General features: G+C 36.4%; 1 protein-coding gene and 1 pseudogene across 1 annotated transcript; one reads left to right on the forward strand and one right to left on the reverse strand.

The window, feature by feature from the left end:
- The first annotated feature begins 4284 nt into the window (after positions 1-4284).
- Positions 4285-10332, forward strand: LOC132617538 (polycomb group protein FERTILIZATION-INDEPENDENT ENDOSPERM-like; annotated as a pseudogene).
- A 640-nt stretch (positions 10333-10972) lies between these two features.
- Positions 10973-23205, reverse strand: LOC132619132 (uncharacterized). The gene is made up of 20 exons (XM_060334088.1): positions 22693-23205; positions 22423-22511; positions 21953-22062; positions 21781-21835; positions 20854-20942; positions 19568-19634; positions 19433-19495; positions 19071-19241; positions 18855-18948; positions 18695-18771; positions 18494-18566; positions 16388-16431; positions 16168-16235; positions 15213-15298; positions 14955-15112; positions 13533-14865; positions 12844-13112; positions 12096-12299; positions 11857-12013; positions 10973-11538 (listed from the first exon to the last, which is right to left on the reverse strand). Exons 1-20 carry the CDS (start codon positions 22802-22804, stop codon positions 11249-11251), a joined length of 3609 nt encoding a protein of 1202 aa, XP_060190071.1. The 5' UTR covers positions 22805-23205; the 3' UTR covers positions 10973-11248.
- Positions 23206-23700: the final 495 nt, after the last annotated feature.

Below are 23700 nucleotides of genomic sequence, written 5' to 3' on the forward strand. Positions count from 1 at the left end.
TTATGTGTTTGTAGGTCGTTCACATATGTGTAAGGTACTCTGTTAAATTGTGTAAAGCATGTTTTAGTAAGATCAAATGTCAACTTTTTTTTGGACAAAGGCAGATGTTAATATGCATTTGGATTGAACATCAACTATTAGGATTAGACGAATGTATGTTTCTTTGTCTTGTATTTGCCTGTTGATTAAGAAATGAAGCTGCCCATGTGTGTGTTTACCCGAGATAGTTGATAAGAAATGTGGCCGTGAGGTTGAATATTTATTTGGAAGAGCCCAAAGTAGCTCAGTGTATTCAAAGTACTACGCTGCCTGAATTCGTATATTGGATTGAAAATAGGTAGTGATGAAAACAGGCCTTTTGCCTTCTAAAACCGCTTTAGGAAGACGACAACTACGTATTTGGTTTATTCTCTTTTGGGTATAGAATCGATTTTATATCTTTTTGAATCAAAGATAGATTCTGTGTTTCTTTTTCTTTCTTCTTTTCCTTCGAAACAAGTTGAATTTGCACTCATGCCTATAGTCTGTTTTCTTTAAAGGGAAAGATTAGTTTCCAGTTAATTCCTTACTATAGTTGTAGTTTTAAAACTTACTTCTTAATTTGCGGAGGCTTTTAATGGTCTGTAGAATGGTAAAATGTGAAAGGGTATTTTGAGTCCAGTTTGGCTTCTGCTTGTTTTGTCTGCAGCTTTCAACTCCTTTATCTGAAAATTGGTTTGAAATCTCATATGCATTCCTGATAAATGGCTACTCATTTAGTTATCAGAAATTAATCTTTGATGCCCGCTGTCTGATTGGTTATACTGATGCTCCAAACACTCACTTAGACTTATCTTCGTATACTCTCTAATCTGATTTTCTGTTTGTGGTATAATATATCTCGAGGTATACATAATATATGAACCTTGGTGTACACCAAGTGTATACAAGGATCGCATATCAGCGTATACTCTTGCAGATATACCAAGTATACTCTGAATACTCTACATATATCAGTTGTCGCACGTATCCGAACTCTCATACGTGTGGTGCACAATAGGTGCCATATAGTTTGATTCAGTTTGTTTGTTGCCCTGTTCATATATCGCAAATATGTAGCGGCTGAATTGCGTATACATGAAATATGCCTATTATATATCACCTAACCGACTCATTTTTAGTGTATATTTTTACATGTTTCACCATTTCGTTGGTTGCATACTAATCCTTTTCCTTTTATTTTTATGCATGAACATCGCATACGAGTCCGAGGGACTCGTTCTTCTTCCACATCCGGTGTTGGGCTAAAAGCCCAACGAAATTTCCTTCTCGTATCCAGCCCTGTCCGCAGCAGCAATATAAAGAAAAAACTCACTGGGCCTAAGCCCAATCACGTGAACAGTTCCAGCAATTGGGCCTTAAAATGGCCGGATCCATTTCATCTTTTTCTTTCTCTCTTCCTTATTTTATTGTTGTGTATTTTTATTTGCTTTGAATGGCTAACCTTATCTTATTTTATTAACTCAGATGAATCCTAATGAATTAGTAGATTTAGTTTTAGTAATGGGTAGTCAGTTGAAGGAAGATTAAAATTAATTCCATAAGTTTTGTCCTCTTTTCATGTTAAAACTATGTATAACGTATAATAATTTCGGGATAATTGAGTTGCAAAGCGGCATTATATATATTTTAAAGGAAGGGGATCATATTTTATATTTTTATCCAAACATTTCAAAACGTCATTAATATGCAAGTATAAACTCAAGTATATTTTATAAATAACTCTTCAAGTTCAAATCAATCATGCTTTTAATTAAGCATAGTCAATAAAATATAATTAAAAGAGAAAGAAAATTCACTTCCTTTTAGTTCCCATTTAAAAAAACAGTCTAGATTTTTCTACATAGTCATATTCATATCACACTATCTTATTCAAAGTTTAAATTTGCGAAGTCTTCTATTAAAAACTATTACTCATATGCAAATTATCTTTTACAAGTTTTATTTTAAAAATAGTATTAGTATTTAAAATCATATCAAACATATCTTTAAGTGTTATTTAACATTTCAAATCTTCTTTTGCCAAACGGCATTTGAAATTTCCTTTCTATGTAAATTATCATATTCTTCTATCAGTCTTATTCTAGCTAGTATTTCTTATTTAAAGCCTTAGTAATATCTATAAGTATTATTTTAAATAGTATTATTACATCTTTTTTTTCTTAAAAACTTAGCAATAATTTACAGATTATTTTCTTAACATTATATTTGCATTTAGTCTAATATTAATTAACCTAAGTTTGGTCGGATAACCGTAAGTTAACGGATTCTAAAGGATGCCTAACCCCTTCCCTTTAGGATAATATAGAGCCCTTACCTAGAATCACATTGGTTAAGCAGACTATTAATTGAGGTTTAGTTTTTAACTTTGCCTTAGTTAACCTCTACGTGTCCTAATTCACCATTAAACTAATTAGGTGGCGACTCCTTAAAATAAAAAATAAATAGGAATCACCAATACGTCATACCCCTAAATTTAACTTCCCGGTTAAAATGGGGTGCGACAGTCGTTTCCTACAATACTTGCTTCGTCATAAATAATTCTTTTAGTAAGTTATCCAATTGTGCGACCAACTTAAATAATTAATAATACATAATTAAGAAGCAACCATATAAAGGAGTTGTGCCAGAAAAGAACGCAACACAAATTATTTTTTTCTAATTAAAATAATGAATATTCTTTACCTTGACCTTGGGCCCGAGCTCAGCACGGGCTTTCAGGAACTAGTATATATATAGAGAACTAAAATGATTAGTTTGTATTTCGATTACATGTTATACTGGAAGGGGACTCAAATAGTACAACCCCATACATAAAGGACCATTATGATGGTTTTCTGTAAATCCAAACACCCAGTGAGAAACCAAAGAGAATAAGTGAAGGAGGTATATAATAAGGGCTACGCTGGATACAGTTCTCAGAGAGCAATGGTGTTTGTCTTCTTGGATTTTGTTAGTCATTCTGTACTCTTTTTTTTTTTCCTTTGACGGATCGTTAACAAAGGAGTACAGAGTGACTAACAAATCCAAGAAGTGAAACGGCCGTTATATGACTCTAACTACTTTGCTTCCCTTGGCGGAAATTGAGTATTTAATCTCCTCCTTGTTATTTTTCTTTTGGGGTTTTGTTAAAATTCTGTTTTTTTTTTCTTTTCTGTTGAGCCGTACGTTTTTTTATACCAATTCTTGATTTTGTTTTTTTGGAATGTAACGGGTTAACGGGTCGGGGTATGGCCGATCCAGTTGTTTGAGGTTGAAGGGTTTGCTCCTGTTGTTGTTGTTCTTGTGTTTGTTGGCTTCATGAATTTGTATAAAGTATAAAGTTTCATTCTTTTAGTATTTGTCTTGAGTTCTGCTTTTCAATTAGGGCTGACAAGTACAAGAATTGATGAGTCTGATTTGAGCATATGCTATATTACTTTGAGGTTGAAGCATTGCTGCTGTTGTTGTTTTTGTGCTTGTTGGCTTCATGAATTAGTATGGAAGTTTAAAATTTGTCATTCTTTTAGGATATGTTTCGCGTTCTGCTTTTCAGCTAGGGCTGAGAAGTACAGAAAATATGAGTCTGATTTGAGCATATACTCTTACTAGTTTGAGGTTGAAGCATCTGTATTGGTGTTCTTGTGCTTGTCGGCTTCATGAATTACTATGGAATTTTAAAAAATTTATGCTTTAAGGATTTGCCGTGGTTTCCGTTCCACAAGTGTTACTGATAATCTAGATATGTGATACAAAAACAACATACCCAGCGTAATCCCACAAGTGGGGTCTGGGGAGGGTGGTGTACTTGAGAATCAAGCGTTTTTACCATTAAAGAATTTCCCGCTTTCTTTATTTTACAGATATGGATTTTATAGATCAGTAATAATAATGCCAGTAATTTGTCCGAGATGATTTCTTTGGAAAAAAAAAAAAAAAAAAGAACAGATCATCCATTTTTCAACTGCATATCCTAGTTTGGCACCAAGGAATGAAGCTCTTACTCCTACCTTGTGAAGGTAGAGAAGCTGTTTCCTATTAGACCCTCGACTCAATCTGGACATATTATAGTTAATTAATTAATCAGTTCAGATTAATTAGCCTCATTTACACAAAAATGATTACTAAATGATTCTTTTTCATCAAAATTATAAATTTATTAGATTGTCTTACAAAAATTATTGCAAAACCAAGCATATAATCTAAATACCGAAAATTTGGCGAAAAAGGAGAATAAGTTGTTGGGGGGGGGGGGGGGGGGGGGGGGAGTATAAAAGGAGTGACAAAAACGTCGTCTTTTCAGTTTTTGTGTCCTCTCTAACCTGCCGTGCCAGAGTAAGCAGAGTGCAATGTCGAAAATACCTATAGGGTGTGAGCTAGTGGTGGAATCGTTAATGCCGTCAAACCAAACGAAGTACAGAATGACTTACAAAATGCAAGAACGCAACAAGCACAAGAAGAACAACGATGAAAAAGAAGGCAAACGCCCATTATACGCGATTGTCTTCAACTTCATCGACTCTCGCTTCTTCAATCTCTTTGCTGCTGTTGGCGGAAATCGCGTATTTAATCTCCTCCTCCTTCTTTTTCCTTTAGGGGATTGGTAAAATTATACTGATTTTTGGTTTGGTTAGAGATTTGTGTTACCTTCGGGCGTATCGCTAGTAAAATTATTGAGTTCTCAAATGAAACGGTTAACGGGTACAAATATATCTGACCCAGTAGTTTGAGGTTGAAGCTTGCTGTTGTTGTTGTGCTTGGCTTCATGAATTAGTACAATCGTTTAAATTATTTTCATTCTTTTAGGATGTGTTTTGCGCTCTGCTTTTCAGTTAGGGCTGAGAAGTACAAAACACATGCAATTTTCTCATTTACTACTACTTGTAACTTGGTGAATGTACACAGAAAGATGTACTATTTAGGTAGAAAGCATCATTTTTTTCCATCCTGGTCTTTCTATTTGTTTTAATGCCTCACCGTCGATATCAGCTCACCTGTTGCTCATTTCAGATGGAACTGTGCCAAAAATGGACTTGCAAGTTGCTTTAATGTTGATGGTTCAAGGACCCCTTTGTTTCCTACAATTTCTCTTATGCTTATCTTGGTAGATTCATTGATGCATCACAAACTAAAATGTCATTATGTACTTAGGATGGGTGGGCCAGCTTCCTTCAAACTTATTTTATATGCTGTAATGGTCGACAGTTTTTCCTCCACACTTGCAGAGTGCCACATGTTTAATAGATTGATAATAATTCCCTATTGATTTACCTTAATATTATAAACAGTCCATGCCAAAGATAATGATTTTCAGAATTGGGTATAAACTGTAAATCCTGTACTCTTAACATTGTGGAGTTATGCTATTATACACCTTGTTGTAATTCTTATCAAATCTGAGAATTATGCATGATGGTAAATTTTTATTCCTTAAGATAAATTCAGAATTTGGATGTGTGCGTGCTCTTGTAAATGAGGTGTCTTTTCTTGGTCTATATATGTCATCTGAGAGTTGTTCAAAAATACGGAACTGAAAGAAGATAACAATAACAGAAGAACCAGAGATAACAATAACAGAAACCAGAGGCTAGCTTCAGTATACATTTCTACTGTATACTAATTGCGATAGCACAGACTCATAAATTATTCATTTTTTGTTGGTTTGTCAGGTTACTGTATACCAATGTCTTGAAGGCGGTGCTATTGCAGTGCTGCAGTCTTATATTGATGAAGATGTAAGAAGTTGCAAGTACTAAGTTGTTGCATTTGTACTTTGCATATGTCATCTCATATACTTGAAGCTTTTGGCCTTTTGCATGTGCTATGTAAATCAGAAAGATGAATCCTTTTACACTGTAAGCTGGGCCTGCAATATTGATGGGAGTTCATTGATAGTAGCTGGAGGAATAAATGGAATTCTCCGTGTTATTGATGCTGGCAATGAGAAGATACTCAAGGTATTGTACATGGAATTTTTGACTCGCACTTTACATGGTTAAACAAAAGTAGCTGCTCCCGTAGTTATAAAATCTGTAAATGAGTTCATAACATCCATCCAACTAATCTCTATCTGAAGACTAAAGTATTTCTTTCTTCCATGATCCAATCCATGTTAGTCATCATGATATGAACAAGTTTAAGTTTTGCGTCATGATTTCTTCCATGTTAAGTTATATTAAGGATTCAAACTTGTAAGATAAAGGTGCTCTTGAAACTAGTTACATGTTAACTTAATAGCGTATGTCTATTCACCTTTGTTAATCTATTTGTTTATAATTGAACAGAGCTTTGTTGGGCATGGAGACTCAAAACACGAAATTAGGACTCAAGCCTTGAAACCATCTCTTGTAGTTTCTGCCAGCAAAGTATGTTCCTTATGTATCCTTCTCTTTCTTTCTGTCTTAACCCTTCCTCCAAAAGGGAAATTGTATTTTCCTCTTAAATGGGAAGAATATTTGCACTGTTGCAAGATGTATGTGGAGTATCAATCGATTTTGCAATTGTTTCACACGGCATATTCTAATCATCAAGACTATTCCAGGATGAATCTGTTCGCTTGTGGAATGTTCATACTGGAATATGCATTTGATATTTGCTGGTGCTGGGGGTCATCGAAATGAAATACGCAGTGTGGTAAGTTACTCTGTTAACTGCAGTACCACTCCAAGGATGGAGCTGGTGGCAAAGTAGTGTCTTTCACATCTGTTGTCAACAATACTGGGAACTAGGATTAGGGGGATCTATTATTTTGTAAATCTGGGGATGCATTTGCTCTGTTAGTACAGCCTCTGTACTGTTATTTATGAAATGTGTTACCAGCTTCAAAAAAATACTGGGAATTAGGATTCTGAGATTATCAGCTGGTTTGTGAATGGTTGTAGGACTTCCATTCTTCTGATATATATCGCATTGTTAGCTGTGGAATGGATAAGACTGTTAAGATCTGGTCAATGAAAGGTAAACTCTGTAACCCTTTTCAGTTTCACATGTATTGCTGAAATGACATATGATATACAACTAAGTATCATCATCACCTCCTAAAACTTTGATAAAGAGAAAAAAGGGTGATCTCTAGAGGAGCTACTTATGATTGGTTATGTTCTCAAGGCTTCTCCGGAACCTTTTGGTTGATGTTAATGTTGTGCTTGCTGTATGCCTATACCTTTTCGGACTCGTCACCTATATACCCTGAACCTGACACGATTGCCTGGACGTGTTAAACTAATGACTCGCACCCAATGTACAATTATGGAAAACATTTATTTATTAGCAGATATTTCTATGAGGATATCTTTGTCTCCAGTTACTAGTGTAAAAATTATGTCGATAATTTCAAAGATCTGATTGTAGTTATAAATGCACCAACTATCTAGAAGGAAATATCAGTCAGCCTGCAGTTATTCTGAACATTTACACATTCTGGTGCTGACAATGCTCTTTATCTAGACTACTTTACTACCCCATTTATAGTCATACCTATCAGCAAATACTTTACTGTTGTTCCTGGTAGGAGGATGAAGAGTTAGCTGTGGATCAGATTTGTATTGCATCATCTATTCCATTGGTGCTCTGTGGTTACACAAGTTTGAAAAAATAAAATGAAGTAACATCAATTTGAGCTGACACTGTATGTTACCTTCTCAAAAAAAAAAAAAGAGCTGACATTTCTGCTTGTGCTGCAGAGTTCTGGACATATGTAGAGAAATCATTTACTTGGACGGATCTTCCTTCCAAGTTGCCTACAAAATATGTTCAGTTTCCAGTGAGTATTTTCTTGTTGCTTCTCTCCTTCCGTCTTTTTCCTTGTGAAACTTCGGTTGGAGATTTTTTTCTAGCAGTAACCTCCTTTTTATCGAGACTTTTTCTTTTCCTTTTTCTCTCCTCTCTCTAACTTTCTCTCTCCTCTCTCTCCTCTTCCCTTCACCATTCAGATCTGAGATTTAGATCAGATTAGATCTGATATTTCAGATCCTTTTCCGGCCACTATCACATTCAGGTAATACCGGCGACCAGGTAACGCCGGCGACTTTTCCGGCTACATTTACTTTGCTTTCGCTTTTTCCTTTTTCTTCTCCTCTTCTTCTTCTCTTCTACTTTTTTCCCTTTTTATCTGCCGGATAGCCGCTGCTCAGTCGCCGGCGAATTTTTCCGGCAGCTTTTCCGGGTTTTTTCGCTGTGAACAGTACCCCCGGCGTGAACAGTATTTTCCGGCGGCGATCAGGTTCATTTCGACTGGAGTTGGTACCTCCGGTTCTCATATCTATGCTTTGTTCATACATTTGTAGCTACATTTGCTGACTTTAGACCTTTGACTAATTTATTAGTTCAAACGCGTTTTCGTGGCTTTGGATATTGATGGTAGACTAGGGTCATGTTCTCATTCAGACGCAGTTACAGCTTACCGAGGACATGACCTTAGATAGGAAGGTGTGGAGGACCCACATTAGGGTAGAAGGCTAGTATATAAGTCTCGTTATCTTTCCTTATTAGTAGGCGCATTAGCGCATTATAATTTCTTGTGCTTTGATTTATGTTATTATTTGCTACTTTCTGTACTTTGATTACTCTATTTTATCTGTGCCGCTTTCGTGATTTGCATTTCCATATCGCTTTGAATTCCTTGATTATCCTGTTTTACTGTGTCGCTAGCATTATTTCATTGCAATATCGTTTTAAATCTTTTAACCTTATCTGACCCCCTTTTTATGCTTCTATTGAGCCGAGGGTCTCTCGGAAACAGCCATCCTACCTTGGTAGGAGTAAGGTCTGCGTACATTATACCCTCCCCAGACCCAAGATGTGGGATTTCACTGGGCTGTTGTTGTTGTTGTTGTTGTAGTAACCTCCTTTTTATCCTTTCAGATATTCATAGCTTCAGTCCATAACAATTACGTTGACTGTAACCGATGGCTTGGTGATTTTATCTTGTCCAAGGTGAATGGATTGACTTGCTTACTACTGTGTTATTTCTTTTTTCCAACTGTTCTGCAATATGAACCAATCAAAAAAATGTTCTGCTGTATGAATTCTTGGTCGGCATTAGCTTCCTTTCTGGGGAGATATTTACTATTCTGAATTCAGAGGGGGGAAATCAGAATAAGCTGGGAACCTCTGGACAAGCAAAGGATAGCTTTTCTTTCTTGACCACAGATGGTCTTCTCATATTTTACCTGTACTGATTTTCAAATTTTGTTGGAAATACTCAAGAGTGTTGAGAATGAAATTGTACTATGGGAACCAATGATGAAAGAACAGTCTCCTGAAGAGGTTAGTCTAGTCATGTTTGGGACTGTCTTTTTGATAATTATTTTCTAAATAGGAAAATTTCCGAATGTATATTGCTCTATGTTTAGGGCACCGTTGACATCCTCCAAAAGTATCCTGTCCCAGAGTGTGATATATGGTTTATCAAGTTTTCATGTGATTTTCACTACAAGGCAGCAGCTATAGGTAATTCTAAGTGTTAATCAAAATCTTGTATGTTGCTTAACGAGTTTTTTCAACATTTCTTGTATTAATGGGCTGATCAATGGATAATGCTCAAATTTCCAATCAAATGTTACTGCTTGTGTAAGACCATCTGGTGTTGCTGAGAGTGGTATGAAGTAACTCGTAACCCAGAGGACAATCGAGATTACCTAATATTAGCCCAAGTAGAATACAAAGGAAAAGTTTTTCGATTCATTTCCTGGTTTCTCCTAGCAAACTTGAATTCACCCTTTGACCTTTTATCTGACAGGAAATAGAGAAGGGAAGATCTTTGTCTGGGACCTACAGTCCAGCCCACCAACTCTGATTGCAAGGTTGATCTCCGTCCATGCACGCTCCGATCGCTCCCTAGTTTCTGATCCTCCTCATTTTAATGCTTTGGATTTCAAGTGTTTGTCCTTAACTTTTGCAGGTTATCTCATGTTCAATCTAAATTACCAATTAGACAGACTGCCATGTCTTTCGCTGGAAGGTTAAGATCCAAAATAACTTTAACTGCTTCTTGTCTATGTTTTTGCAATCTCTGCATTAACCAAGTATGTCTTTATTCTTCAGCACCATACTTAGCTGCTGTGAAGATGGGACTATATGGCGCTGGGATGTGGTTGCAACTTCTTGAGTTTGAGCAGGAATTAGCTTGATGTGCCAGTGAATGAACTTGTATTATAAGTGGTGCACATAATGCTGTAATGTAACTTTTTGTAGTGGTCAAAAACTCAGTGTAGCCTTGAGTGGGTCTGAGATTGTTGCTAAGTTGATACTAATCTTAGTTTGTTGTGATATTGTTGCTAAGTTGGTGGTACTAATCTTAGTTTGTTGTTTGAATTGGCGTTCTTTTCTGATACTTTTTTCAAGTTTTTCACTCTGATGGATGCATTGATAAGTGGGGCTAGGTTTAGGGTGTGTGTGAACATTTTTGGGATTAGCGCAATGCTAGAGCTGTAGAGTTAAAAGATTTGCGTACATCCTATTCTCTCCGGACCCCACTTGTGGGATTACACTGGATATATTGTTATCTTTCAATTTTCTCATAGTTGGTTGGTGAAAATATTTCTTCTAAGAAAGATGTTCCTGAAAAATGAAGAAAATAACTTCCCCAATGGAAGTAGGAAAATATGTTTCATAAGCGATATTCCTAGTTCATTGTCTCTTCTCCACCAATCCAACCACCCTGACCCCATCCTTTTGACCATTCCATCACCCCGCCACCCCTGAACCCCCACTCTCCACTCCATCCCACCCCTGTAGTGTTTTAGTTGAGCACATACAAATACTTTTGGGATAATTTTATTTTGCTTACTTGCCAAACAGTAGAAAATAAGTAAGAAATCTACTTGTTTTCCAAGAAAACATTTTTCTTCATACCAAAGACCCCAATAAGGTAGGACAATAACCGTTAAGATGTGAATTAAATGTAATGTGTCTCAGAAATGCAGAGGTTATGCCAAAAACAATTGATGCTCAATTTGGCCAACATAAATGCTCTTCCATTTACTGATGGCAAATACAATACAATATCAAGAGAACCCTAACATAATTGGACGATGAAATCCGATCATACATCAATACAAAATTTGCTATGCAACTGAAATTATTTCTTTCTACATTTTCTCGCTTTGTACTACATGCTCAACATATTTTGGGAAGTACATATGTACAAAAAGAATGGCCAACCTGTATGATTCTTTAGCTATAGTAACACAACATACTACAAAAAGGACTTTGGGAGAGGAGATATGAATTAAACTTGAGTCCGCAATCGCATCAATAATTTCTGCATGTTCTCCAGTTTCTGACTCAGCTCTTTAACATCATCGAGGGAAGATGTAGAACTAGCTAGTTCAACACTTAAAGCAGAACATTTGGTCTGTGAATCCTTGATCATCTCTTCAAGAGAAGCTACTGTTGACTCTAGACATGAGTTTCGGCTTCCACCAGTGAAATTGGACGATGGACTTAGTCCTATACTACTGCTGCTACTATCTCTGCTGAGTTTTTCAGGGGTAAATATTCTATCAAAGCTTTCACTTCCTGCAAGTATTCATGAGTCCAAGTCACTAAATCATCAACCAGAAAACAAAGCATTAGCACAATATATTGGTCAAGTGTGGAAAAGGCCAAGAGATACCACCATCTACTAAATGTCTAATATACAATATCCCATAAATATTGCCTGGCTCTTCGTTGAAGGGAACATTTTGGAGCAGAGCTCAGCTACCTTAGGCAGAGACTTCTACTTTAGTAATTATAAGTGCTACTGGTTCGGTAAGCTTATTCAGGTATAGAATCTCAGCTAGAATGAAGAAATATATTGTGAAAATGAAGTTCCAAATAAGATACAAAAGTTACCTAAATTACTCAGTTGACTGATTGCTCCTTGGCCAACAGAACTTTCTAACTTAAGTACCCGCAGAATTCCAGCGGCAATCCGACCCATAGAGTTGACCTCAGACTTGCACAAGAAAGCAAGGTACTGGAGCTCAGCCTTAGTCACCACTGCCTCAATCTGCCAAATACAACAGATTTCTTTATACATGCACAGAGCAGGGAGATAAAAATCAAAGGACAAACTCACAAAATCTTCATACCGGCTGTTTGACGGAGAATTTCAGATTTTCCACAATCCACTTTCCCATTCCATCATCAGTATCATCTTCGAAATTCACTATGTCTACTTCGATGTTCATACCACCAAATCTCTCAGCAGTCTCTTTAAGCGGTCCTTCAAGACTATCTTGCCTGATACGATGTGGAGAGCGTGGTTTTAAGATCTGCAGACCTTCCATACCAACCTGCAGCAGCTCCTAGTTTGGTTACTCGTCTTTAAAAAGCTCCATGAAGAGAAAAACGGTTGCAAGTAAGAGAACAAAAACGACAACAACTACTATGCCTCAATCCCAATCAAGTTGGGGTCGGCTATATGAATCCTCACTGACCATGTTACTCCATTTAAACTCATCTCAGGCCAATATTAAAACAAGAGAACAAAAGCAATTAGTTATTTGCATAAAGACTAAGGTTAGTGAATAGTAATCTGTTCATGTGTTCAGCTCAAGAGACTAGGCCCAACACTGACAAAAGTAACCCAGATATAGAAAACCCCTAAGAAGTATTTGGAACCTCTGAAGCAATAAAGATAGGTGGAAAAACTACAAAACAATGATTGCCATGTTTCTTGTCTAAGAATTGTTTTAAAGCTACCGTCGAAAATCCCAATATGCAATACTTGCTCAAAACAATAGCTACTCTGCAAGATATAAATATTTTATAACAAGAGTCAAGTTTATCAATCTCCACCGAGGAAAATACATTGCACAATAAGAATAAAGTGCTTACAGTAATCAACTCGAGGGGGTATCTTTTTTTGCCATACAATTTTCCGCTGCCATTTGTTACATGCTTAGAGCTGCTTGCTTTGACACAAATGTTCTGGAAAGTTGCGTGCCAACACCGCTCTTCTCTGACAGAATTTTCATGATCACAGAACCACCACCTTTGTGCTTCTTCTTGTGCACCTTCCAGCGCAAATAACCAATCTTTGAACTCTATGGATATGTCCACATCATCAGGTGTTTCCAACTGTAATCTACCAGTAACCTTTCCATCTAGAAAGAAGGCAAAACAGAAAGAAACGAGAAGAACATCGATCAAGATCACAAGCAAAGTTAATCACTGACGTCATAGATGGCAAAGAAAATGAATACTCCCTCCATCCCGAAATGCTTGTGCCTAATTTCCTTTTTTAATTGTTCAAAAACGCAGCCCACTTTCCTTAAAAGGGAAAGTTTTAACACTTTCAAAATAAGACAGCTTTGTGGAGCACCTATACCCTTTTATTGTATCATTTTATCCTCTAATTATTCATTTAAGCAAAAAAGGCATACTATGGCTCCGCATGTTTTCTCACAAATATTAAACGGCTCATATATTCAACTATTCTCTTAGTAATAGCGCCAAAGAGGAAGTGCACAACCAAATAGGAATGGCAGGAGTATATAGCATCATCACAAGTTGAAGAGCCCAACCATCTTTAAGTTCATCAAGGGTAAGAGGCGTTGCTTTCAAAAGTTTAGACAAAGGCCCAGCAGACAGATGCTCCAACCCTTTAGTAAGCCCCTCCCCAGGACCACCATCTGGCCCAAGAATTCCAAACCTGTGAAGTAAGGCTTCTGTGTAATTCATTCCTCCCCCAAGGCGGACACCAGCAATACAAGCTGAAACATTTAGACTGTGACACTCCATGTCCTGTGTTTTATATGGGATCACCTGTACCATTTTTATGTCCAAGAAGGGAACTGAAAAAAAATTGCCATTTGATTGATAGATCTTCCTATTTTGCACCCAAAAGACAGATCTAAGTTGACATCCTTTCTCCACCAACTGGCCATTTTGGTTTGAGGCCCACACCAAGCCATTCTCACGTGGCAAGCTACTCAGAGTGTCTGCACAATCAATTTCAATACCTTCCCAAAGCAAACTTGATGAAATGGCTATAGCACCCCCCAAAGTTATATGAGTAACTTTGATGGACAGCCCTTTGCCTATAAATTGAACCAAAGGCATTCCTGAATTGTCAGTGGCAGAAGATTCCAAAAATCTTAGGTGCAGATCATTCACTGCTAAACTTACAGCAGTATCACCGGGAACCTTTTCACTTAATGATCGACCTGAAGATTTTTGACTTACTTCATCCTGTGAATTGAACCTCCCAGCCACTGCTATCTTTTCGCTTACCCTCCCAAAATATGTGTAAAAATCTAGGACAAAAAATAATTGCTCAACTGAAGTGTTGGACAAATACTGCTGACAGGCAATCCCCACTCTAACAATTCCTCCAGGAGGTGGGACATTTGTTAAAGGGCTTCCATCTGCAGTAGCCATGGCTACTTCAAGGCAAGCACCTTTCAGCTCAACACATCTCCATAAATTTGAAGATAATGCAAGAGAGTTTTGGAGTCCAGTTGCATCGTTACATGTTTGTAGAGAGAGACTAATGACTGAAGCACCAGCAGACCATTTCTTCTGGCTACCATCAATTGGTTCATCTTCCCACAGACAGAAGCATGCTGGATCCTTCTCGAGGTTTAGTAGCCCCAGCTTAAGAGTAGGTGACTCAGAAAGGATGAAATCTTCTATATGAAGTCTTGCCCCACCAAACAAACTATGACACATATTATTTTCACCTGAAACAGTATGATTTTGTGTTCCCATGTCTAATGGGACAGTAATATCTAACCCCTTAAGATTGAATGTGTGGGAGTTTAAAGAGAAATCTGATAGAACTACACCAGGATTAACTACAATTCCATCGGCTAAAAATGAACATATCCTCAGACAAGATTCTTCCTGAAGATGAACCTGGAAAACAAACAAGAAGAACAGCATAAGTCATCGGGGCTGTTAAAAAAAAAGACAATATGAGGCTGTTATCTATAGTATATGAATACCATAAGGGGCTGACAATTGATAACTGTGGTAGAAGCAAAAGTTGGTGGGGATGGTGAAGGCTTGAGCTGAAGAGAATGAAGAGAGATCAGGGGGATCCCAGCACTGAAGTTCCCCTGCTGGTCCCCTAGAGGATATATGGGCGGACAAAAATCTTTACCTGAACAAGAAAAAAGAGAAATACATTAAATTTCAACCATAAATTCTGGATTAAGCTTTCCCTCGAGATAAAATATTCCCCCCAGAATTGATGACAGTACCAAAGTCTGGAATGTTCAAGACATTATCAGAATCCACCAGCTCTGATGGCTGCACCAAGGTGCATGGAGGGCGTGCAAATGTATCCCTGCATTTAAAGCAATTGGTGCACTTAGAACGTGCTATAAAAACTCAACTCTCAGTTCAGCAAAAGAGTTTTTCAGGGAGGACTTCAAAAAAACTTAACAAGATTGCTATCAAGTGATGGACCCCTATGAGACTACATTAGAGTTTTTTTTTTTTGAAACTGGTAACTATAGAGTTTTTATTTTTTTTACGGTGAAAATGTTTTTGAGATCCTTGGCTCCCGTATTCCTCTTGCCGGAAGGACAAGGTAAGAATTGTTAAAGCTAATTGCATGAACTCCAGCAAGTAGATATAGTTTAGAAGTTGAACAAAGAGAAACTCCATTTACTCCTTTTGTTGAGGTTCAAACCCAACAGTATTTCATGAACACAAATGCTCCAAGTGCAAGAACATATTCACAAAGCAGTTTGTCAGAGAATCAATATATATGAGCAGTAAGGTGCAGAAGCTAGTGCAGATTCAGTCAGCTCTCTATGAGGTGCAAAACATAATAATGAGATAGTTGTAGTGAACTGAGCCTCTCAGCTTCACAAGATAAAACAGTTCATATTTGAAAACTTGCATAACTCAAGCTATAGTTACAATGACAACAGAATTTTTAATCACTTAATTAGTTCATCTCTTGCATGACAGTGAAGGAAAAAATTCTTTGATGATATCTCTGAGCCTCATAAACTGATGTTAAGCTTAGAATAACAGAGTTACCTGAGCCAGATATACAGAATGCAGAAAATCCTAAGCAAACACGATTATTTGGTCGCAACTAGTGATAAACAATTAAATATTTTTGTTAAGTTGAGCTCAGTTTGCAGTAAATGCATTCTTTGCAACTTGTGTAGTATGTGTGATGACAGAATCACAGAAACTTGCCTTAAAAAGGCTCCTCCTACCATAAGACGAGTCAAGCATTTGGCACTTTCTCCACCTGAGATACTTCCCTGCAGAAGGAAATTCCAATATAAAGGCCCTAATGAAAAAACAAACAAAAATAACCACTGGTTCCACCAGCATATAATGTGTTGCATCTCGGCTCATGAAACAACATAAAAAGATAAAATAAAATTCTTTTTGGATCAATAAGAATCTATACCCGAGAAAAGAACAAAGACTGCATCAAAAGTTCAAGCTGAAATTCTGCAAAGCAAACTGACACACATTAGTGGAACGTTTGAAAGAACCTAATGTGATGTAAAGAACCTTACACTATGATACGAAGTTCAGTGTTGTCAAAGGCAAAAAGTAGGAAAGCATCAGATATTTGTCGGGGGCTTTGAGTGCAGTCAAATGGTACGGGTACAGGCTTCCCATTACTGTTTGGAGCGGCAAATTATAGATAGGCAACTATTTAAGAACAGATAGCTACAGAATCACTTGGGATATAACTTCTTAAGAGGGCCATTGAGGACTGGGAGTGGAGGAGATCGAAGAATTTTTACACAAATCAATGATAGGCCAGTCGGGAGGACAAGGTGGTACGAACGGGGAATGTGCTTGAGGGGGGAAGGGGGATTTCATGGTGAAATCATTTTTACATGAAATTACTGAAGAGTAGATAGGAGGCAGATGATAGTAATTTTGTCTCCTTGCGCGAGGAGTTCAGAGAGGAAAACAATCATCTTTTTTTTTTTTCTTTTTTTTTTTTTTTTGGAAACAGAAAAACAATCATCTTCACTAGCATTGTTGGTTTGTTAACATCTTTTTTGAAATTCATGTTCTCACTGTTCAACATAGCACGAGTGTTACCTAGGACTGTCATATAGGAACGTGCAAGTTTGGGTTTTGACAAAAGAATGGCAATGAAAGGAAGGAAATAGAGAAATGCCTTTTGTGCATTTAACTCAAAATGAAAGAAATGGAATGTCTTACAAAAGAGTGCAAGAGATAAAACATGTACTAAAATCTCTTTCTCGTTTCTTCTTTATCTTTTGTGTAAAATGTTTACAGATGATCGGAATAACATAATAGATGTATGTGGTTGACCGACACACACTTTTTACATACTTTGACACCGATTTGGTGTTTATTAATGAAATAACATTTGATTTATCAGAAAAAACTTTAATCGATGATAGATCGTATTAATCAAAAAGCCCCCACAAGTCCATGAATCCAAAATGAACATAAATAAGGAAGATGTGAATTGTATGAACCGCTTTTTGTTTTTGGGCAAGAATTATGTGAACCGCCTCATCTAAGAGTTTAAACTATTAGAGAGGGGAAACTTTCATTTTGCAGCAGCCTCCTCACATGTGGACTTGATTCATTTTCTTGATCCAAGCACGGAGTGATATGAGGCTCGAAGCCAAGACCTTTGCCTGCTCTGTTGGGTTGCCTAATCTAAAAGCTTAAGCTATTAGAGGGGGAACTTCATTGTATTAGGCTTTCTTGAAGACTGAAGTTTACTTGTAAGTTGAACAAAAGCAAACCTTAAAAGATAATAAGATGATCCAACAAAGAAAATCTAAAAACAATAAGAATGTTAGTAAAAGAAGACAAGAAGTAAACATTACAAAGTTGTTCAGAAATCTTCCTCCACCAAAATGAAAAACAAATCTTTTTTTTTTTTTTATCAAAGAAGAAATTAGATTTTTCTAATACCCACCAAATTTTGATCTTGATTCATATACTTGTAAACCAGCTTTGTGCATATACAGTGGTATTTGAGCCCCGATCAAGATATAGTTTCACTTGATTGATAATGTTCATCATGTGTTGCATCCTTGAAGTTTAACTATAAGAATTACCTTGCTGTTCTTTAGTTTTGAGATTATACTGTTTAAGTTATGCTCCTTAAACTACAAGTATACTAGGTGTTCTGAGACAAACACAATTATTTACAAAAGATTAAGCTGGAATGTATTTTGTCTCTTCTCATCTGGTGTAAAGATTTCTTTTAACGTTGAAACAGAACCAATGCTACACTTTTTGGAGTCCTTGTAAGTAGAGAATGATAGTTTGAACTAATTGGTCTTTTTCTGTTGACGTGTCTAACAATACAAAAATGACTATACTGTAACCTTTTTTCAAAAAAGAAAAAAAAAATATTACAAGTGTTAGTTTTAATCTTTTTTTTTTTTTTTCCTCTTTTGGTTTAATTCAGATAGATGTATAGTTAGCTTTTGGTAGTTAGGTATCCTCTCACCACCTGTGCCCCTACTAAGGAAAAAGTACATGTATTAGATGTGGAAAATCTAACCTGTGTCCTTTATACGCAGAAAAATGTGATCCACAATAACGGAGACCAAAGACCGCCCTGCTGCTTCTGTATGCTGCCATAGTTAACAACCCAACAGGAAAAGTCAGAAAGGTGAAGTACACAGAGGTCAATAATTTCTTAAGATTATGTCAACAGTTAGGAACCAATTGAAAAAGTTTATGACGATGGAGTCAGTCATACTTGCTGATTTGGATTGATATCCCCTCTGTTTATACAGACGTAAACTCCCGTCATGAAGCGAAGAAGGGCTCGTAATCCTGCAGAATCAAAATAGTAATAAGCAGATTGTAGAAAACAAGACACAAGAACATCCAACTAATGCATGATCTTTTCTACATGCCTGGTTCACTTAGAGCTGGACAAACTGCTTCTGTGATGTGCAATTGAACTTCAAGCCCTAGTGGACTATTTAGTTCAGTCCTCTGAATCGTTATCTGATAACAATGTAAAGGCGAGAAATCCATTATATCAATGGTTCGTATGCGTCAAATCATAAACTATGGTCATATTCAAAATGAAATTCATAGAAGGAAATTGTGTGCCCAATTTGCATTACATGAGCCTCTCCAGATATTCCTTCAATGAATCTCTCCCCGCCAAAAAATACTCGCTTTGCTCCATCTTCATCTCTCTTGTTACTTCCCCCTTGAGAGCTTCCAGAATGTGCATCCGCGAACATATCGGGATGAGGCAACAGATCAATAGATAGATGTTCCCATTCAAGTTTCTGTTATTAAAAGAAAAGTAGATGATGCAACACGACATAATGATGCACACATGAGTAATAAAGGATTTAGGACACTGCAGAAAAGAGCAAGGTACCCATAACAATCTTGTAAAACCTTGGGAAGAAGAACTAAATCTCATTCATGTAAACAATTTTTTTTTTCTAAATAGTAGAAAAGGAAACGTAATTACTTTGAACACATATATGAACTCCTTGCCACTAGAGAAATCCCTCGCTTCCTTTAGATTTACAACCTACAATAGCAGATAGTTTGAGTCATTCTTGAGCAACAACAACACATCTCATCTAAAATAAATGCCACCTACCTCCCAGTTCTCATTTGTTGTATACAGAAGAAGATTGCGTATAGTGATTGATGCCATAGGTGATGCCCTGGTGAAATAGTTAAACAAAAGAGTGAGGAAACAATCACACCTAAACTAAATCATATGAACCTAACAGATAAATAAAATTGCTAGTATCACAAGTTTTTGCTAAGAACCTGCCAAAAGATGCAAGAGGGTCTGAGCTTAAACTCATGCAATTATAAGTTTGGAGCCTTTGGATATACCATTTTGCACTCAATGGCTGAATGTTCTCTAATAGAGTGCACTGATATATTGGTGAAGAAAAACGTTATGCAAATAATAATGTTAAAATGTTAATGTTGGCATTTCTCAGTTTTAGATGAAGATGACCCAACCGACCAATCTATGATGTTCAAAAGTACTTATCTGACATCTTTGACAGACTTCTAAGCATCAAAATGCCCCTTTTTTTTCTTTTTTTTTTTGATAAGGTAAAAGTAAAAACGAACAACTTTTTGTTTTATATGGATCAATATCTGAACCATGTTCAGTGATTTTTATTTATGCTTTGCTTTAAGTTTTACTTCTATCGGCTTCTGGACTGATTTTTGTTGCTTTAACTTTTATCAAGCTATAATTCTATGAAGTCTCAACCCTAGGAGTAGCTACCTTTCTTTTCGAAGTTCAAACTCATATGTTTTTCTTTTCTTTGAAGCCATCCAAATCCATTTTTTTTTTTTATTAGCGCCGGGTGTCCGAGTCTCTTTGAGCCCCGACTAATCCCGGGGTCAAAATTGGTCTCTTCAGTAAGCTTCTTCGCCCATTACTCCTATTACTATCTGTAATTCTTTATTCTGCCTGAAATCTTCAGGCATAATTTTACTTTGAATGTCAGCAGCTCAAAGTTCAAGTCATTCGTTAAAAGAATCTGCAGTAATATAACCAGGCTCGCTGAGGGTACTAAATTTCTAGTTAAGTTCTTAAAGTCTAAATTCTGCAGTTAAGGAGGAATGGCTTCAGATTAAGGTTTAAAGAGCAGGCAAAATGTGATGGGAATGACAGAAATGATCAAAACTAGTCCCACTACCACATTACCATCCCCATGGTTCATTTTGTTCTCTTCAATTATGTACTTGTTTCTTGCTTGAGGATCTGAGAATAGAAAAGGGAATCAGAAAGCATTGAGGAGTAAGGATATCCAGTCCGATTTTGAAACAGTGCAGAGTGCAGGATTGGTCACCGGAAGCAAAAGAAACAGGAAAAATAGGATACAAAAAATCAGGAATGAAGGTATTAACACTTACCAGCTTGCTCCTCCTCGGCGTCTAGCACCTCCGTGAGTTTCAAGCAGAAGATTAACAGTATGGACTTGTAATGTCATGCCATCTGCAATCTGACAATAATAGACCAATATACAAGATCACTCTTCCTGAAAGGTCACCCAACCAAATCTCTATCTTTCCAGAACTTGAGAATCAAACACAAAGACAAAGGAAATAAGAAGAGTGGTGATGAATGTAGTACATATATAAATCAGAGAGCATAGAATAATCAGATCACTCGACCAAAGTAGAGTAAATATCATGTAATAAATTATCTATTACAAATCCGTCTCTGCTTAGAGTTTTTAGCCCCAAAATTTTTTAAAAAAAAAATGGAAAGCAAAAAACATAGCTACATTGACATGGATTTCTTAACAGAAAAGAACAATTTTGCAATTACTAAATCGAAGCATGTTGGATATCATATGATTTCAATAGTAGAAGAGCCCTATGTACCATCTTTCTCTTTTCAGTCTGGTGATGGACAATATGAAGAAACAAAAGAATAATTACAACAGGATGAAACAAGAACTTAAATTAAAGCCATTATGCTCTAATTACCCACTTATTCGGGAAGATATGACCATCCGCAGACCGTAAAATTTTAAACTGATTAAACAATACTAAGGATCTACTAAATCCATTGAATTATGCTTTATTAACCATCTTTAAATTTTAAGCATTTTCAAATATTTCATCCTTCTCCCGAAGCACCCATGTGATGGGATATCATAGTTGCAAATTGCGAGCTCGTAATCAACCTTAAATTATCTCCTCCAAAATTGTGTATGAAATCATCAAATCCCAATAAATTATGCACACACAATCCCCATGGCACCACAAAGAATTAACTCAAACACTCTAACATAACATCAAAACCAAGTGATCTGATACAATAATGTTGCTAACCTTGTCAGCAAATCCATATCCACTTCCCTTCAAGGAGCTACCAGATGACGCCGCACTGATAAGAATCAGTATTATACCAAGTGAGACAACAATAACCAAACCAAGCTCTTAAGAGAGTCATATTATTAAATGTCATCCAAAAGGGTAATCAATCATGTTGAGCCTCTAATACCTGCTAGAGCTCCTAGGTGTATCAATATCATCTCTTTCTTCTAGAACTAAGTCGAGCCTATCAATCTGCACAACTATCGGCTCTATTTGCACATTGCTTACTGACGGAAGCTTGAGTTGAAAGAACCAAAGTAAAGCCCAAAAAAAAAAAAAAAAAGAGACAATTAGAACAATAGACATTTGATAAAAATAAAGATAACGATCAAAAACACACCTGAATTATCACTTTTTCATGAGTTTCCTACCTGAACTATCACCAACTATCTATCAAAACACACCTCAACTATCAGTTTTCCTAACTGAACGATGGTGATAGTTCAGGTAGGAAACTCGCACATCTGATAGTTCAGGTAGTTAACTCACGAAAAAGTGATAGTTGAGGTGTATTTATGACCATTAACTCATCAAAATATTCTTCAATTATGAATCTAGCAATCTAAAAGTCAATAAAGAGACAGTGCTACTACTAACAATGATCTCCAATTTCCCAACTTTTGCCGTTGTAACATTCAATGCCGGTGGTAATCCCGCACTCGCATGCAATGCATCTCCATTTAAATCTAAACCAAAATCATCAATTTTTCAGCTGTATAATCAATTAACATAGCGTACAGTTCGGATTTCGAGAGTTATGTGAATTATAGTAGTACTACTTTTTATAAAGAATTTAAAGATTGTATGTCTGACTCTCGAAATTCAAACTGTGCCAGATAAATTAGGACAGAGGGAGTAACAGTGTACCTAAATTGGAAAGTTGAGCGGTACGGCCTTGCAATTTGAACTGATCTCTGCTAAATGACTTTAACCAGTACTTCAATGTGTACTCTAAAGCTCGTGCCAATATCGACTCCATAGATCTAACACAACGCCGTTACAACGGAGAATTCACCGGACAGCGCCGTTAACGGAAAACCACCTGATTAAGGGAAATCAGGCGCAAATGAATGGAATTAAGGTGAGAGTGGGCAGCACGTAGAAATCACGTGCGATACAGATTCTGTGGGGCCAGCCCTGAGACGTGAGTGCACTATTGTAATAACTTTCGGTGTTGTAATATTACAATTATAATCACTTGATAGCTATTTTGGGGAATGATGAAGGTATTGGATCTCGAAAAACAAGTGGTGTGTTTTGTTTTGTGTCAGGAAAAAGAACAGGACAACAGACGCAACGGTGGGCGCAAATGTCAGTGCTAATGAGAGACGTTTTGTTTCTCCATTACTTTTGAATTGAGGTCGACGAGAGCTAAGAAAATAAAATCAAACAATAATAATAATAATAAATATAAAAATTACTAGTCAGTATAACAATTAGTACTTACTCTGTTCCTTCTCAAATAAACTCTCTTAGTGTGATGGGACACGAAATTTAATAAATAAAGAAAGTTTTTGAATCTTTTCATTTTAAATTAAATTAATGATGTTTGTAGTACTTCAATTTTATGGTCTTAAATTTGTCATGTACTCTTTCCGTCTCAAATTATCTATCATTTTTTCGTTTTACATGTCTCTTAAGAAATATTAGTTAAAAGAGGTATTTGACTAACTTTATGTGTAAGTTAATCTCTACCCGTTAAATGGTTATTCTATTTATGTGTAATTTTCATTACTGACAAAATTCAACTAATGGTAAAATGGGAAAATAATAATTAATTGTGCATTGAACTTCTAAAATGAGAATAATTTGAAATAATTATTTTTAGTAACCACTACAGTTAATTTGAGACGGAGGGAGTAGAATGTTAAAATT

This window comes from Lycium barbarum, chromosome 11 (assembly GCF_019175385.1).
Source record: "Lycium barbarum isolate Lr01 chromosome 11, ASM1917538v2, whole genome shotgun sequence".
Classification (NCBI taxonomy): Eukaryota; Viridiplantae; Streptophyta; class Magnoliopsida; order Solanales; family Solanaceae; genus Lycium; species Lycium barbarum.

Coding starts and splice junctions, on each gene's coding strand:
- LOC132619132 (XM_060334088.1), bottom strand. CDS start 22,804: ATGGAGTCGATATTGGCACGAGCTTTAGAGTACACATTGAAGTACTGG. Junction 21,836..21,952: donor ACACCTAGGAGCTCTAGCAG/GTATTAGAGGCT, acceptor GATTCTTATCAG/TGCGGCGTCATCTGGTAGCT. Junction 18,567..18,694: donor ATATCAATCCAAATCAGCAA/GTATGACTGACT, acceptor TAACTATGGCAG/CATACAGAAGCAGCAGGGCG.